The sequence below is a fragment of the Amblyomma mixtum genome, chromosome 7 (assembly GCF_055824585.1).
Source record: "Amblyomma mixtum isolate Tamu chromosome 7, ASM5582458v1, whole genome shotgun sequence".
Lineage (NCBI taxonomy): Eukaryota > Metazoa > Arthropoda > Arachnida > Ixodida > Ixodidae > Amblyomma > Amblyomma mixtum.
This window is the reverse complement of record NC_143018.1, coordinates 107,501,727-107,520,144: the sequence shown is the minus strand read 5'-3', so window position 1 is coordinate 107,520,144 and position 18,418 is coordinate 107,501,727. Positions and strand designations below refer to the sequence as shown.

At 48.9% G+C, this 18,418-nt stretch overlaps 2 protein-coding genes and 1 pseudogene across 3 annotated transcripts in view; 1 reads left to right on the top strand and 2 right to left on the bottom strand.

The window, feature by feature from the left end:
* The window catches only part of LOC149337141 (uncharacterized), a 312,219-nt gene that overhangs the window by 170,145 nt on the left and 123,656 nt on the right, over window positions 1–18,418 (top strand). The gene's annotated exons all lie outside the window — the stretch shown is intronic.
* Window positions 12,634–14,629, bottom strand: LOC149337144 (uncharacterized). Its single transcript, XM_089553635.1, has one exon. The coding sequence runs from the start codon at window positions 14,596–14,598 to the stop codon at window positions 12,634–12,636; it is 1,965 nt and encodes a 654-aa protein (XP_089409761.1). The 5' UTR covers window positions 14,599–14,629.
* On the bottom strand, window positions 14,726–18,173 carry LOC149337143 (uncharacterized; annotated as a pseudogene).

Here is an 18,418-nt window from a genome sequence, read left to right as displayed (position 1 = left end):
GACCTATCCCTTTTCATCTCCCACTCCCCGCATTTTCTCGCCAGCAGGCTCATGGAAAGGGGGTTCTTTGGCGGGGAAAAGTCGCTTCGTTCTTGAGTTGTACCCGACTGTAGCTGTTCCGTGGTGCAAGAGACTTGGCGCGAAAATCTCTAAGGATGCTTTTTCGACAAATATCGTTAGACTCTACCGTCCACCGCACGTTTAGGCTAGTTCGACGCATAAGCGCCGGATTTTTGTATTGGTTCGTTCCGCTATGTGTTTCTTTTCTGCTGTCCATGCCGATGACACTTTTCCGGTTGCTTTAACAGTCCTTTTTTTTCATCGGCCAATCACGGCTTTTTTCTTTGGACCACCGCCAATGACAGTATCAGCGTAACAAACTTGGGCCTGAGCTTCACATGTGAACCCCTGTGAATTGAGTTAGGTATAACTTTTTGTCACTGCTTTCACGTAGTGGCGGGTTAACGCTGCGCGCCGGCGCATTGTTCAGCTTTTTCGGCTTTTTACGCGTACGCGAATGATGCAGCACCTTCTTCGAGAAGAGCGACGAGCACGAGCTCCGACCTCGCGTGCAAAACGGGCACTTGTAGTTGAGCAGCGCCGGCTTCTTCAGCGGCACTACATTCTGGCGCGCAAGGTCGGGGGAGAGGGCGCTGCGCTCGCATCGGGGCTTCGACCTGGCGCTGCGCGGAACAGGGCGCGCACGCGACCGAGAAGCGCGTTGCCTACGGGGCCGAACGCGAATCGAGCGGCGCCGCACGGTGGAGCCGAAAAGCAAACAAGAGCGCGCTCGGAAACCGCCCTTCGAGAGGGATATAATTCAAATTCGCTACGCCCCCCTCCCGAGCCCCGGGACGAAAACAGGCAAGAGGCCGCAAGAAAGTCGGCGCGGCAGGGCGAAGTAAAAAGGAAGCATTAGAAGCGGCCGCTGTTGTTCCCGAAAACTGGGCTCGCTCTTTGACAGGTCGCGTGCCGACGAGACGCCGCGGCACCCCCCCCCCCCCCCCCCGTCCTCCTCTCCATCAAGTCAGTTTCGCTCTCTCTCGACTCTGTGCGTTGCTTCACCGTCCGTTCTCGTATAATGGCCTAGCCGTCACACGGCGCATCTTGGGCCTCCCGCGGGTACAGAGGGGACGGTATTCGACCAGGGGGCGTCTCGGAGGCGGCGATAAGAGCGAAATGGGCAGATAAACGACAGGCTGAATTCAGCGCCCAGAGACGTCGCCCCCGCTGGTGCCCATGAAGACAGAGGGTGGGTGGGTGTGTGTGTGTGTGGGGGGGGGGGAGGGGAGGAGGGGTGGATGGAGAGAGAGAGATGACTAGAGCTTACTACGGAGAGGGAGACGATGTCGTGTATATTGATAACGCGACAAGCCGTAGAATGGGGGAAGCTCTGAATAATTGTGCCAGTAAAGTGGCCGCTACCCGGCTTCCTTCGCTTCCATGTCGATTTTTCTTTCTCTCGGTGATATTTTGCGCCGACCGAAAACAGCCAAACCTTCCGTGCTTTTCAATCTCGCCGGGTTAGGAGTCCGCTTGTATACGTGTCCCTGAAATGCTATCCTGAGAGAGGCCGTTTTACTGTAGATATTCATCCGCTCTTTGTATTTGTACGTCGGCACAGCACATTCAGTAGAGCGGTACCTAGCGGTTACTTGGCATTTTCCTCCTATCGTTTCAACCGCCAGATTGACTGGGGAGACCTAGGCCACTGCTGCTCGCTCGAGCGGCGAGCCACATCTTCAGTTGACCTTGCGCGTCGTTTTTGTTCTTATTAATGCGAAAGCACATCTAAGCTATGTCGGCGGGGTCGTGTCTGCAAAGCGTGTCTGCAAAACGTGTCCGCAGCAGTTGTGACGTCCTCAGATGAGTAGCGTCAAATGAGTGGTTGGGATCGATGGAGGACGGTGTGAGGATGCTGCGCAAAAAAACATTCTGTCGATAGGATGATTAGTTAATTACTTAGAGCCAGAAGGTCGAAAAAACATCGAAATAGCGCGGACGTCGATATAGCGAGTAGCCGGGAAAACAGCCCGTGATGGCAATATAGGGGGAAAATAGGCAAAATAGTGAAAATAAAGTTTCAAATGAATTGAAATATATTTGATGAGCGCTAATTAATCGAACAAAAAGTTTCATTCACATAGAATAATTAGTTAATTATCAACAAAAACCATTGGACAGTTAAATAGGCTGGACGTGGATATAGTAAGTAGACGGGAAAGCAACCACGGCGCCAAACTCGAAAAACCAAATGGTTGATAGATACACGAAGGTACAACCATAGTAAATAAATCGATCTTTATTTAAAGCATAACAAAATCACGCTATCTGAGTAGCTAAATTAGTTAACAAACAAAAAGAAAATGATAAAGAGAGGCGACGAGTGCCGAAGAGACGTCATTCTCCCAATGCGGGTCGCCGTAGCGATCTCTAATTTTTTTATTTATGAAATACTGCGGACATGTTGCATGTCCAGGCAGGAGAGGAAAAGTACAAAAAAAAAAAAGGAATCCCAGTGATTATGGCATCCCACGACATACAAATCTGAAAGTGCATTTGTGGAATCTGTACAGCCGTACGATAACGTGATAGACACTACAAAAATACACAATTCAATAATACGATTGAATATAACATAATGAGATTACACAAACAGCCGCCAAGTTAACAGCACATCGATCGAGGAGCGTGAAAAAATTGGGAATTGTTAGGTAGAGCGTTCCATTTGGAATTTGTCCGTGGGAAAAATGAAAACTTACACATATTGGTGTGCGCAAAATTAGGTATACTCAAGCAAATGTATATTCGTGTATTCGAGCAAATATATGTGTGAGAAACTGATTTTCTTGTTTCCTTAAAGCATTGCGCTGAGCCTCTCGGTATTCTTACCCGTGTCTAGTAGCGGAGAAAGAGGCTGCGAGCTTTTCCGGTGACCCCTATACCTTTTCAAATAGGCATAAACTCTTTGCCAGAATGGGAGCGCTGTACGAGAGAAATTGTGTGACATTTTTAGCAGCATATCCGAGGGCGTGCGGTTCACTTCATATCTACCCGCATATTTGTTTCAATAAGCGGGTAGAAAAATGGGCGTTGGAACTCGCCTGCCCGCATTCGCGTGTTCGTTTGTGCGAAGCAGTATCGACCTCCATGCAGTGTCAACGCATGCCGTGCATTATGTGTGTCAACGTCTCGCGGTCTCTTGTCGGTGATCCCAATGCCGAGGGATAAGATGCAGGCTGTCCGCGAGCAGTGAAAGTGTGCTCACAGTTTCTGACGCCATTGGCTACAGGTGCGGTAGCACTACTATGGGCATTTTCGGATTTCGGGCAGGTATGTACACCTGACAGGTCTTCACATGTGCGAAGAGTACACCTGGGTGAAGGCCTTCAAAATAACTGTCTTCGGGGTAAAGACCTTTAGGTCAGATACCCTTGTGGTAAAGGCCTTAGGGTGAAAGCCCTCATGGTAAATGCCTTCCGGGTAAGAGCCTTAAGTCAAAGGTCTTTATGCTAAAGGCCTTTTGGTCAAATACCTTTAGGTCAAAGGATGGTTAAGGCCTTTAGGTCAAATGTTGCTTTCGCATTCTCAGTACGTAAGGACCTTAAGTGCCCACCGTAACTAGTGCTACAGCGCAATATCCCGCGCTTAGCCATGCTAAACCGTTTGCTAAATTTTTCCTTCGCTCGATCGTCTGCTCGTTTCAGCGCTTACCAAAACGTAAGTTTGTACCCTGAGAGGAGGTGACTGATTGGTTGAAGCCTGTTATAGCTATGCTGGGGCTGACATTCCCGCCTCCCTTTTTTATTTTTGGCTTCTGCTTACCCGAGCGGACACCAAAATGGGGAAATAAGGTGGTATGCCTTCGCGTTCGCACATGCACGACTGCTTCACGGGAATAGATACTCTTCTGGATTGGACGACAGCGGATGAAATGACGTACACATTGAGGCAGCATTAACACAACACAGGTCCTTCGAATGACTGTGCTCCGCCTCCAATAGCACTATGGCGACGACTGCTCTGTCACAGGAAATACACTGAAGAAATGGCCGGTTCTTGCATGGCCGTGTCAGAGTACCCTAATACCGCCATAATTGGATTGAAAAACGTTTATTGTCAGCACTGAGCCCTAGTAGGCATTATACTAGGTGGCTTCGAGCCCATGGCTCTTGGCGACCTTGTGAGCCCACTCAGTGGCCCGGACTTGCGTCAAGGGGTCTGAGCTGGCCAGTATAGCCTCCCACCGCTCTAGAGAAGGGACTTTTCAGTGTGGTCGAAGCATGCGGCGCAGAACTTGGGAATCCAGAACAGACGTCCCATGTAGGAGATTCAGGCATTCGGGAATCCGGAGGCTGACAATGGTCCTGTGCACACTACAATCCAACGTACACTGCCTTAAAGGCGCCCGCATTTCTACTCACGGCAATTTATCTTCCGGTGGTCCAGGAGACTGAGTGTCCTGATGAAGAAATTTTGTAAAATACTTCACTATGCGGACATTTGGGGCAAACGCGGAAATAAACCAGCGAAATTCGCACAGCGCTCATGTTTATATATATATATATATATATATATATATATATTTCATGCACGAAGCGAATGGAGTATATCTCATTGGGTATGGCGTCGCCATATTTCTGCATGCTAGACGTCTTTCTCCGTCCGTGTCGTTTATCTCGGCATCTCATCTTGTGTTGTATTTTCATGTAACGCTGATGTTGAGGCCTATATCAGCATTCAATGCCTCAACATCAGCGTTGTCTCCCGAGCGGCTCCCCTGTGTGTGCATTTATGGCCACGCTGGAGGCTTACAAAGAGGGTTCAGCTTAAGTTGAAGAACAACGCAGTGAGCTATGGAAAGAAAAATGATAGGTGTAACGTTAAGAGATCGGAAGAGGGCAGAGTGGGTGAGAGAACAAACGCGCGTTAATGACATCCTAGTCGAAATCAAGAGGAAGAAGTGGGCTTGGGCAGGGTATGTAATCCGAAGGCAAGATAACCGCTGGTCCTTAAGGGTCCTTAAAGAAGGCTAGCATAGCAGGGGGCGGCAGAAAGGTACGTGGGTGGATGAGATTAAGCAGTTTGCCGGGATACGGCGGCCACAGCTGGCGAAGGACAGGGTTAATTGGAGAGACGCGGGAGAGGCCTTTGCCCTGCAGTGGGCGTAGTCAGGCTGATGATGACGATGGATAGATGAAGTGGTGAGAAAGCCGGGAGAAGATAGTGACCAGCACGGTGGAAGAAAGTATATTCTTCCTCCGTGGTGACCAGTGTCCAGCAAGAGCTCCGTATACGGAGACAGTGCGAGCACCCAGATGCCTTTTTAGAAGGTTCAGCAATCTTGTAACATGTGGTGATGCATATATGAAATGCCACATGATCAGACTGGCAACTCTCCCCCCCCCCCCCCCCCCCCCAGCTGCACTCTTCGCAGCTGGGTGTTTGCAATGCGAAAGGCCGGGAGGCTTCGCAGAACACTGAACTTTGTCCGCTTTTTATTTTTCTACGCTCCCAGCTCAGGAAAACGAGCAATAGAGGCGCTATAGTAGGATACAACTTAAAAAACAGCAGTTGCTAACACTGGGCCGTGGTCCGCGGCTTCCTGTATTACTCCGCTGGCCAATCGCAACTGTGAACAATATCAAATAATAATCCACGTGTCAAAATCCTAGAGCTTATAATTTTTTTCTTGTGATAAGCTTCTTGTTTACATAACGAGAAACATTTAAGCAGCGGACTACTTTTTCGTCGTAGAAGAATTTTGTGCGCAGAGGCTAAATGTGGGCGGAGCTTCACTGCAGACTTGTTGTATCTGACTATAGCGTTTCCCGCGCACCTGGGCGTCTCCTTCACATACGAGGAATACGAGGAAGAAAAAAGGGAAATTGGGGAAAAGCATAGGGATGCGTGGAAGAGCCACCGGTGCACGGTGCAATCTCTACCGGCGGCGGCTCCACTTTGAGACGGCGAGCGGCTGATCCCAAAAGGCGAGGAGTATACGTAATTTATGACGGTGGATCCGCGTGCCTTCTCCGTTTCGGGTCTGCCTCTGCTTCCCCCGTCCGCTTCCCTGCCAACTCGTGAGAGAGTCAGGGAAGGAGCTTCCCCATTACTCGCCTCCGTCGGCCGAGCGCTTCCCGGGATGGGGAAAGGCAAGGAAAACACGAACAGGTGCGGGGAGCGCGACTGCGTCGCATAGATAAAACGGGTGATTATTTGTTGGCGGGAACTGGAACGACGCCGCACATCGTGTCATCATTGGCGCCTCGTATATCTGTATTTTAAATATGGCGCCAAAGCAGCGGTGATGCTGCTCTGGCTTCCCCAGCCCTGAAGAGAAATCCTGCGTTGCGATGGAGCTGCATCGCATGCAGATTGTCTCATCGCCGCTGTGTGTTGTTCTTGGAGTTGTATCCTTGCTTATCTTCGCGGTCCCTGGTCTTTTTATCTGCATATATTTTATGTTACACAAACAATAAAGATAAGCAAACAATACGGCTGTTGGTCGTTGAAGCGATAGCGTGAGCCATTCTAGGCCCACACATTGCCAGCCTTCACTGCACTACAGTAGCCATGGAGGCACGCTCATAGTAGGGACTTTTAGAATACTGTGACCCTATCGGTTAGGGACATAGGGGAAATATCGGGGCGCCAGGGCGCAGGAGCAGGACAGTAACGGCCTTCCGGTTATTGCCTCACGCATGCACACTGGCGTCCCGCTATTTCCCCTATGTCCCTAACTGACAGGGTCATCCTATTCTAGAATTCCCTAATGTGGCGTTTAGGACATTTCCGTGCAGGTGGCCATTCCTCGGTGGTGTAAACCTTGAAAAAGTGGTGTCGAGAGTATATACCGCTTTCAAACGACGCGTTACTCCTCGATTCGGATAGGATGCAAGAAAATAGAACGCGGTACCCGCTGAGGAGAGAAATGAATAAATAAAGGAAAAGGGCGCCCGCGAAAAGGGACGCTTCCGCTGTATGGGCAGGAATGTGACGCTGCGCTGAACTCCCTTATCGAAATTGCTCGCAGACGACGACAGCGGCGCACGCAGGGCTGCGGCCGGTGAGCAGACGACGGTGCCAAAAGAATGCGCTCTCGGGCGACACGAGAAGTTGAGAGAAAGTGCGAGAAAAAGAGAGAGAGAGAGAACGAGAGGTAGGAATCTGGGACCCGTTTTTTGCACGGAGTTAGCCGATGGGCGGAGCTTGACGTCACCTTAAAGAGTCACGTGACCACTTTGAGATTAAAAAAAGAAGGAAAAGAAAACGAGTCAGAAAACAAAGATCTACAAATGATGATGATGTCGCAGTCACACACTTTACAACGGGAGAACATCTGTTATCAGAGTCCGACCAAAATGTACAAAAAATAAAAATAATCAAATAGTCGCGGCCGGAGAATACGGCTGGTCACATGAGCCGAGCCGCCGCCGAGCTTGCCGGAGCTAGCCGAGCCATCCGAGAGGCCGGGCAGGGTTTGTGTGGTGTCTTGAGCGCGCTTTCTTCAGCCTTAGTACAGTGGCAAACGTCGAAATAGATGGTGGAACAGTAAGTGATATGAGAGCATTTAGTTACAGAACTCTTTCAGGTTGTGGTACTTGTGTTGCTTTGCTCCGGACGCTGCTTTCAGCTAGTTCCCGGATGTCAAAAGGCGTTCACAGTCATGTAACTACAAAGCAGCAAGTTCAGTGCCCATACAGCTATATAAAATGTAATCTGTGCTTGTTCCCTTTGCTGTTTCCTCGAGAAAACATCCGTCGACAAAACCAGTGAATGTGGCTGTAAATGGATTTGACTGGACGACTTTCACAGTGAGGCAGCCCGAGAGCAATAGGTTGAAATACAGTTTGTGTGCCATTCCTTATGAGCCGAAACTCAGCTATGCATGCTGCACACACAAGAGTAATTGGGGAGGTTTTGATATGTGGTTTACACGAGTTAAGTGCCTGGAGTTGGAGTTGTGAACGCAGGACCTCTTCTTCCCTGGAGATTTGTCTGAAGGCTGCTGAGAATTAATGCCAGTGCACTGAAATCTACTTTAGCTTACTTCTCTCCAATAACTGAACAAGCATTCCATTGCATTTCATGACTCATCGGAGACGATTCAAAGCTGCATTTATTTTATTTTATTTAGCACTTCCGGCAACCTTTTGGAAGCTAAGGCAGGAATAATTACATAGCATTTCAATTTATATTTTTTACAGATCATTGTCATAATATGACGACAAAAATACAAAAATAAAATTATACAGTGAACAATCAATATTTATTAGCAAATTTTGGCACTTCTGAAAAAATAACAAGAAATTCAAAGTAATCACAAGTAAGGAACAACGGCTGCTAAAAAAGATTCAGACGTTGAGAGGCTCACCACCTTATTTGGCAACCCATTCACTTGCATTAGTCCTCGGGGAAAAAGGAACTATTATTGTTGATATTGTTACGGGGATGTTACGGCGGTAAGTCTGTGTTGGCGGCTGCTCTGAGATGGCCAGCACTCAGCTCAGACACCGAGGGCCCAGCTACCAACGGTCAACGTCGTCGTCGTTCAGCGCACCGCCACTTCTTCGTTCACGGTCCATCGGTAACACTATCCCCCTCGGCTGAAGGCAACGTCCCGGTGCGTGTTAGGCGTGCGATGTCGATGGTGGATGATAGGGCTTGAGGCGAGCTACATGAACGACTTCGGACTTCAGTGGAGCGGACGTCGACTTTGGGTGCAGCGGCGTGATCTCATAGGTTACGTCGGTCACTGCCCGTAATACACGATAAGGACCTGTGTAGCGCGGCAGAAGTTTTTCACATAACCCCACACGACGGGATGGGAGCCACAGCAAGACGAGAGATCCGGCAGGGTAGCGCACATCACGGTGCAGGCCATCGTAGCGGTGTTTTTGAGCCTCTTGGGAGGCGGAGAGCTTGTGACGAGCAACCTGGCGGGCGGCGTCTGCTCGGGCGATAGCGTCATGCGCATATGTAGTGACAGGGCCGGCTGTGGGCAGCAGAGTGTCGAAGGGCAGTAAGGGGTCTCGTCCAAAGAGAAGATAGAAGGGCGAGTAACCAGCGGTATCATGGCGCGAAGAGTTGTAGGCGAAGGTGACAAAAGGCAAGCTTATGTCCCAGTCCCGGTGGTCGTCGGATACGTACATGGCGAGCATGTCTGTAAGCGTGCGGTTGAGACGCTCCGTTAGGCCGTTCGTCTGAGGATGATAAGCAGTGGTGAACTGGTGACGAACGGAGCACGAACGAAGGATTTCGTCAACAACTCGGGAGAGGAAGCAGCGGCCACGGTCGGTAAGGAGTTGACGGGGAGCACCATGGTGTAATATGACGTCGTGCAGAAGGAAGTCAGCGACGTCAGTGGCGCAGCTGGTTGGAATGGCGCGAGTGATCACGTACCGCGTGGCATAATCGGTGGCGACGGCAATCCACTTGTTCCCCGAGGAGGACTCCGGGAAGGGCCCAAGTAAATCTAGCCCAACACGAGAAAACGGGTCGGTGGGGATGGGAATCGGCTGCAGGTGTCCAGACGGCAGGACAGCGGGCTTCTTTCGGCGCTGACAGACGTCGCAAGCGGCAACGTAGCGTTGGACGGAGCGGTACAGACCAGGCCAGAAGAAACGCCGGCGCACGCGGTCGTACGTACGGGAGACACCAAGATGACCAGCCGTAGGTGCGTCATGCAGTTGTTGGAGGATAGTGGAACGTAGGTGTCGGGGAACAACGAGCAAGTGCTAAGCGCCATCAGGTCGCATGTTGCGGCGGTACAGCGTGTTCCCGTCGAGCAAAAACCGGGCCAGAGAAGTGTCGCGCCGGTCGGTGCTGACGCGGTCGATGAGAGAGGTGAGGGCGGGATCCAAGCGCTGTTCGTCGGCAATGTGGGAGAGGTCGGAGATGGAGAGAACACAGGCATCCGACTCACAGTCTGTAGAAGGAGGATCGACGGGATAGCGTGAGAGGCAGTCTGCATCTTGATGAAGGCGACCGGACTTGTGAACCACGGAAAAGGTGTATTCTTGCAATCGCAATGCCCACCGGCCAAGACGGCCAGTAGGGTCCTTGAGAGAGGAGAGCCAGCACAGGGCGTGGTGGTCGGTGATAACAGTGAATGGGCGGCCAAACAAGTATGTGCGGAATTTTCCAATGGCCCAAACAAGAGCCAGGCACTCGCGTTCTGTGATGGAGTAATTCTTCTCGGCGGAAGAAAGAAGACGGCTGGCGTACGCAATCACGCAGTGCTGGCCGCGTTGTCGCTGAGCAAGGATGGCGCCAATTCCGTGACCACTGGCATCAGTGCGAAGTTCAGTCGGGGCAGACGGGTTGAAATGGGCCAATACAGGAGGGTTAGTGAGGACGGCGATAAGGCTGGAGAATGCAGTAGCCTGCTCTGGTCCCCAGGAAAAAGGAACGCCTTTCTGCAACAGATTGGTGAGAGGGCGAGCGACGGCTGCGAAGTTCGGGACGAACCGGCGAAAGTAGGAACAGAGACCGATGAAGCTGCGGACATCGCTGGGCGAGCGGGGACAGGGAAAAGCACTGACGGCACGAACTTTATCAGGGTCAGGTTGTATGCCACTCGCATTCACCAAATGGCCGAGGACTTTGAGTTCGCGGCGGCCGAAAGTAAATTTTTTTGAGTTGAGTTGAAGACCTGCGCGGCGGAAAAGTGCCAAGATGGATGAAAGGCGAAGCAGGTGGGTTTCAAAAGAGGTCGAGAAAACAATTACATCATCTAAGTAACAAAGACAGGTCGTCCACTTGAAGCCCCGGAGTAACGAATCCATCATCCGTTCAAATGTGGCAGGGGCGTTACAAAGGCCAAAGGGCATGACCTTAAATTGGTAAAGGCCATCAGGGGTGACGAAAGCTGTTTTCTCGCGGTCTCTTGCGTCAACAGAGATTTGCCAATACCCGCTACGAAGGCCGATGGAAGAAAAGTAGCGGGCACCATGTAAACAGTCCAGGGCATCATCTATGCGCGGTAGGGGATAGACGTCTTTCTTCGTGACCTTGTTGAGATGACGATAGTCGACGCAAAACCGCCAAGTTTGGTCTTTCGTTTTCACGAGCACGACAGGAGATGCCCAAGGGCTGTTTGAAGGCTCGATGATATCGTTGGCCAACATCTTGTCCACCTCCCGGGACCACCGGGAGAGATAGGGCTCGCAGTCCGTGGTTCGACGGGACGATGGCTGGAGGGCATGCCCAAGTTGGCGACCTCCTGGCGGACGACAGCTTGAATAAGGGATATTGTGGCCAGGGTGTTGTCCGACCTGGGCGCGTTGGTCGTAACAGGAGCCAGGGCCTCGAGTTCACGGCGCACGATGCGAGTCACGTTGTCGGGGTTTGAAGGCTGCCTCAGTGTCGGCAGATCCTCGCACGTGGAACTGGCAGCGGTGTTAGGCAGGCGATCAAAGCGGTGTGCAATGCGCCGGTGCTTGGCCTGCTCGAAGCGTCGACACACCTGCAGAACGGAGTCAACCGTAGAGCAGTCCCGGCATAGAAGAAGGTGGAAGGCATCGTCGGCAATGCCTTTAAGAATGTGGCCTACCTTATCGTCCTCGGTCATGTTGGGATCGACCTTTCGGCACAGTGCCAAGACGTCTTGAATGTATGTAATATATGATTCGGTGGCCGTTTGGGCGCGAGCTGAAAGTTCTTTTTTGGCAGCAAGCTGACGGCCAACTGGTTTCCCAAACAGGTCGCGGAGCTTCTGCTTGCAGGCATCCCACGTGGCAATCTCTTCTTCGTGGGTTTCGAACCACACGCGTGCGGTGCCGGCAAGATAAAATATCACATTGGCCAGCATCAGCGTGGCGTCCCACCTGTTGTGCTGGCTAACACGCTCATAGAGCGAGAGCCAGTCCTCGACATCCACGCCATCTGTACCGCAGAATGTGCCCGGGTCGCGAGGGTGGGCTACGACGACAGTTGGCGTGGCAGGCGCAGACGGAGGGGCCGGGTCGGTAGTCATCTCGCCCGATCGGCCCGTCGCCTCGTCGGGTCGTCGGCATGTCGGCTCGAACCCGCGACCTCCACCAAAAGATGTTACGGGGATGTTACGGCGGTAAGTCTGTGTTGGCGGCTGCTCTGAGATGGCCAGCACTCAGCTCAGACACCGAGGGCCCAGCTACCAGCGGTCAACGTCGTCGTCGTTCAGCGCACCGCCACTTCTTCGTTCACAGTCCATTGGTAACACTATTGTATGCATAAGGAAATGGCTTTTTTTACGTTATACTGTTATTTGAGCACATTTTGAGATATTCAAACTCATCTTCCACTAGTGGCACCAGTTAGTAACCTCAGTGGTGTGGTAGAGTATGCAGTTGCCTACAAAAAAAAAACGGCTATGTACTTGAGAGCCGATGGCCAGGTCATTCAGATAAATGAGGAAAAGAAGGGGCCTTAAGACCGAGCCTTGAGGAACGCCGGAAAGCACTGGCGCTGTTCGAGACTTCAATTTTGCTACCTGGACGTACTGATGGCAATTAGAAAGATAAGATTCAAACCACAATTAATTTCGAGTGGGACACACGGTCAAAGGGCAGGTGCTTTAAGCTGCAGATATCAGTGCTCCTTGTTCGTGAAATTTTCCTCTTGTATCATGGTGCCCCACTGAGTGATTGCTTACTCTAAGGGGTTAACATTAAAGGTCTTGCGCAGCTCGTCTGCCTGCTTTCCAACACGGCCTCTAGTGCACCAGTGCTCCTTGTTCGCCCTCACAGTTTGCAAAATGCTAGGTGCTGCTCGTACAGCATCCTTCTGCGAAGTGTGGGATGCTTTGCCAGAACAGCCTTTTGTTGGCGAGTTTCTGATGCACAGACCGCTGGTAGATGGGACTGATTGTGCAAGAAGAGAATAGGCTTCCTCCAGTTTTTCTGTTGCTTCGTCTAGAGCTGAAGAATCGCTGCAGTAAAAAAGGAGACTGCCACACTTCTCCATTATGCTTCGAAAGTTATTTCGCTTCATCTTCAGCTGGTTCGAAGAACATGGAGGTATGCTGAGAGCTGTCACTTCATGAGAACTTGCTTCTCCTCCATGCCCTTCCTGGCTGTCTGGTTCATTCTCTTGGTCATCAGCAGTAGCACAGGCTGTCACAGCTACATGAGGCCGATTCAGGTAGCTTTCAGGAAGGTGAGAAAATGAACTCTCGGTCAGCCTGAACACTGCACAAAAGTGCTTGCACGGAAACTTTGTTGCTGCAAAATCCAGGCACGTGCAGTTCGGCCCTGCAAAATCCACCGTGTGCCAGCTGGATGATGACTGTGACTGCACGAGGTACTGCCCTGCCTCAGACTTTGTTTTGATGTCTTCATGCGTGTACTCGCATGCAATGAACATCCTCTGCATTACATGCTTAATAAAAGCCGGTGGTCGGTTGTGCAAATATTCTGGGATGTTGTTCTTGTATGTCCGGTACGATGATGACAGGCTCATTAGCTTCCTTTGGTGCTGATGTTGCCTGTCAGGCAGAAATTGCTTGACAAGTGTGCAGATCAGCATTGTCAAAGACTTTCTGCCATGGCTGTTTTTGATGTAGTACTGCTTCAAGATTTTGTTTTGTGCTTCAGTGCCATTATTTGTCGTCAACACTACGTCATAACCTAACCTATATGCACGCACCCACATTTCTTTCACTCTCAGCCAATGTGTCTCAATGTAACATCTCAATTTCTCATTTTTCCAATGCTGAGATGCTTTCAGATCAGTAATACATTGATTCATTTCTTCCTCAGAGGCTGCATTGGCTATTCTTCGCAGCAGAAAGAGGGCATCTTCTTTTGCAACAATGCAACTCTCAGACCTGTTTAGCCACCTTCCCCATGCCTGCTCTCTATGAAAATCACAAATTGTGATTTGGCTTTGGGGGAAGCTGCTGTGAAGAGCATTGATTTCTGCCTGACTATAGTCAATCATCCAGTACTGCGGATTGAAGTCAGGGCACCACTGCCTGAACACTTCAAGGGCCTCTGCGATGCAGGCGCCTGTTTCAAATTGCGTTATGAAAACACCTGCACACATGTAGCCTTGTGCCGTCTTGACGACAATGAAGAAAAGTGGCAGAGCATAGTCTGTCGTTTTGTTTGTTGCATCCAGGCAGGAAACTGATTGTCCATATTTTATGAGCATTTCTTTCATAAATTTTGACTGGTAACAAAAAAGGAGCGTTTCCTCGCATTCCTGTTCCATTTGCTCCAAAACATCATCACTTGGAAGGCTATTGATTTGGTCAGTTTTCTTCTGATACTGTCTGTAAAAGAATTTGCTATCAGGCTCCTCTCTCTGATATTTATCAATTAACTGCTTAGCATTTTCTTGATCAAAAGAGCTAAACCTATCTCTGCGAAGAGCAGCCTGTATGTGGTTGTGTATGTCTTCTTGTGTTGGGAAGAATGCTCTGCAGCTTCTCGATGGCTTGTTTTTTCCTCCAAAGAGGACGTCTTGTACATAATATTCAAGACACTTCTTCACTTCCTGTACCGATGTCACGCCCTCACTAACTAGGTCCTGAATTCGTGCCGACACAGCTTTGTTCACAGTCTGGCTGAAGCCTGCCATTTCACCGAACTGATGAGCATGGTGGAAACTCATGGGCGAGACTGCCACATAGATACGCTGTTCTGTTCTGCAGTTTTTAAGGGCCTTTTGCTCCTCAAGTTCTTTTATTTTTGCCGCCTTCATTTGCAGAGATTTTCCTATCCCTGTGTGTTGAGGGATGTCAACCTGAAATGCAAGCGGAACAATGAACACGTGAAAATCTGATCACAATAGGAGTTCAACACAATGAAAGAAGCTTACTCTTTTATGTGGAAAAGATCCTTTCTTAGATTAAAATCAAAAGAATTTATTTATCAGGGACCAAGTGTTAGAAATGTGGTTTGGCAGGAATTTTCTAAATGCCTGTGTCCTTGCCTCCAATGGCGTTAACTAGGCTTGCTTTTTCCATGTAGCATTTCTTATTAATCTATTAGGATGAATGCGAGGTTACAAGAAAGTTTTATTATTAAAAGTAAAAGAAACTGATTTAATTTGTCTTCCTGTTCAACAGGATCCCTAAACCTGGCAAGCAAATGATTACTACAAAAAACCTGGCAAGTATAAAAATGAGAATGTGCAGATTGTGTATTGCAGTGAAGCATAGCATAAACTTGATTTTTTGATATCGATCGACTTATGGTACTATCTGGTGCATGATTACACTATGTGGATACAAAAATGGTCATGATAAAATATGCATATTCAATGCAGAAGGCCGCCGCGGTGGCTCAATGGCTATGGTGCTCGGCTGCTGACCTGAAAGACGCGGGTTCGATCCCGGCCGCGGCGGCTGGAATTTCTTTGGAGGAGAAGTTCCAGAGGCCCGTGTACTGTGCGATGTCAGTGCACGTTAAAGAACCCCAGGTGGTCGAAATTTCCGGAGCCCTTCACTACGGCGTCTCTCATAGCCTGAGTCGCTTTGGGACGTTGTACCGTATAAACCAAACCAAACCATCAATGCAGAAGCTTTATGCTTTAATGTAGGAAGTAATATAAATTAAAATCTAAGGCAAAGCACATAGCTGAACTTTTAAACATACAAAAAGAAAGGGCTAAGGTCTGAGACCTGGTGCAATATCCAGTGAGAGCTGCTGCTTCTTCCTCATCTAATTACTATAACTGGGGCTTCAGTGAGGCGCTATGGAGGGCATCAGATAAACAGCTCTTGCTGTAAAAGAAGCGTAAAACCATAGGCCATAGTTTCAGCAAAAACAAGCTGTACACTGAAATTTTGACAATTCTAATGGTCAAAGTACGGGTCTGAAATGTCTGTCTGAAAATGCTGTGCATTGTGTGCTGTGTACCTAATTATAAATTTATTCTTGTTATGTCCTTCTAATTCAAAGATAACACTTGTGCTTCACTGCATTGTTCAACAAAATATGTGAACAGTGGCCAACCTTGAATTCTGGGTACATGCTGATCCACTTTAGATGCATGCTTGCAGTGCACCCCTTCTTCTTGGTCCCTTGCAGCTTGATCTTTTTTTTGCAAAAGACTTCGCTGGACCAGTCAGTTGGATGTTGCGCCTAAAAGCATAGCCACAGATGAAAATTACTACTGTCTGTGCATGTTATTACAATGAAATCAGTACCTTACTGCAAATTTCATGTACTTCATATGCATAGGGTCTGCCATGTTTAGTTGGAAGATTTAAAAAATTTTCTACCTCCAAAATACTAACTATTTGTCACCAAATATAGCACAGAAAGCAGTATCACATTATGGTCTGTTTTGCTTGAGAAATGCTTTAATATCAACAGCTGCCTGCGCTGCCCTAAATAATTCAGAAACTGCTGTTAACTGACTCCCGTTTACAGGAGTGAGGAAAACAAGGAAATTAGACGGGCAGCGCCAGCTGCCGACATCAGTCATAGAACTCGCTTATCTCTCGGACTGGGTGCTCTTTGTCCAAGCTGCCCTTCGACCCTGGGTGGTCCTCCCGACCTTCTCCAATGGCTTCATAACGCGACTATACATATAAGATGAATTACTGTCAAAACCTGGAATTCAGCCCATGCATGCAGAACTTGTGCTGAAGCTAAACATTAATCGCTAAACCGAGGCTCATATTTAAAACTACTTAATATAAGGATTTGCTTAACGAAAACATATGCCAAATGTGTCATCAGCTTGAACACAATTAAATAAAAAAATAACCGCACCAATGATTGTTATTGTGGTTATTACTCTACCATACTGTTTTGATAACAAGGTGCTTACAGTGCTAGTGCTTTCACATTTGTCCTTGTGGCGATCAATTCCAAGCACACAGTCCTTGTCCACTTGTCGGACAACTTGGAATGGCATGTCCAGAGAAACAGGCACTGTACCCCGGTTTGAAGAGAACATCAGTTGAGCTGGATAAAGGAAAAAAGGTGCACTCTTAGAGACGGCTGCCCAAGAATCTCTGTAGCATATAAAACAGGCTAATCACACCAGCTTGACACTTGCAAAAAAAGAAAGCAAACCAGTGTTCCGCATCTAGCAAATTTTAGCTTCCAAAGATCCTTCTCTGAATTAAGTGACAGTTTTAGGCAGTTTTGTTACACAGAGTGAATTGTGCTATGCAACATGATAAAAAAAGGTTTTACAACTATACATTACTACTTCCAACTGCTCTGGTGAAAAGTTGTAAGCGTGGATCAATTTGCCTAGATGGCTTATAGTATACATATATCCTGCTACGAGAACAAACTTTACTCTCCCCGCCCTCGCCCTGAGAAAAGAAAAAGCAAGAGTGGTTCAGATCTTGTGTATCATTGAAATCTCATTCGCAAGATCTAAATATTTTGCTGCGTTACTACAATAAGACCCTGACCATAAGATGGCTGATCGAACACACAGCGAGTATAATATGGGCAATAGGGGATATTCAGAATTCCGCAAGTGCGCTTTTCCACATAACTATGTTGCCAAAAACAAGATGGCCGACTTCGCTATAAAGAAACTACGTGGGCTACAGGACAGGCGCTCAAGGTGTGGATAGAATGTAAGAAACGTATTTTGGAAGAATCAGACAAAAAACTAGTCTTTCTTGCTTTGTTTCAGCTGAAAACGCATGGTCAACCATCTTGTTTTGGGCAACAGTGTTATGCGGGAAAGCGCACTTGTGGAATTTTTAAATATCCCCTATTAAGGATGAAAACGACTCAGGCTATGAGGGACACCGTAGTAAAGGGTTCCGGAAATTCCGACCAACTGGGGTTCTTTAACGTGCACTCACATCGCACAGTGCACAGGCCTCTAGAATTTCGCCTCCATCAAAATGCGACCGCCGCGGCCGGGATCGAACCCGCGTCTTTCAGGTCAGCAGCCGAGCCACCGCGGCGGCTGAATTATACTGCACATAAAATACGTATACTCGTGAAGGTCGCTGTTTCATCACGTTACATTAGTAGAGCATATATACTCATACTTCAAGAGTACTCACATGCCCCAGACTTGTGATTCCTTGACGACGTCGTAGAAAACTGGATATGAACGGCTGCTAACTTCTTCTCGAACGCTTGCAGGTCTTCATCGGACTGCAAATAGCCGGTCCACTTGTCACCAGTTCTCTTCAGATCTCGGAGGCATTCCTTCATGATCGCATCTTGTGGGTCGTCCGCCGAATCAGGGTCCATCATCGCAAACTTTTTCTCAGTGCGAAGAGCCGCGCAGGACCTTCTGCGAGCGCTTCACAAAATTCCACGCGCGCAGAACCGGCCTTTTTTTTTTTTTTCCCCCGCAGGCACGCAGAGGCGCACACCGCGCGCGCCGCGCGCGCACAGCTTGTTTTCTTTTCCTTCTTTTTTTTTTAATCTCAAAGTGGTCACGTGACTCTTTAATGATTCCTTGACGACGTCGTAGACAACTGGATATGAACGGCTGC

What these genes read in the sequence shown, in the direction of transcription:
- LOC149337144 (XM_089553635.1), bottom strand. Translation starts at nt 14,598, where the DNA reads ATGAGTTTCCACCATGCTCATCAGTTCGGTGAAATGGCAGGCTTCAGC.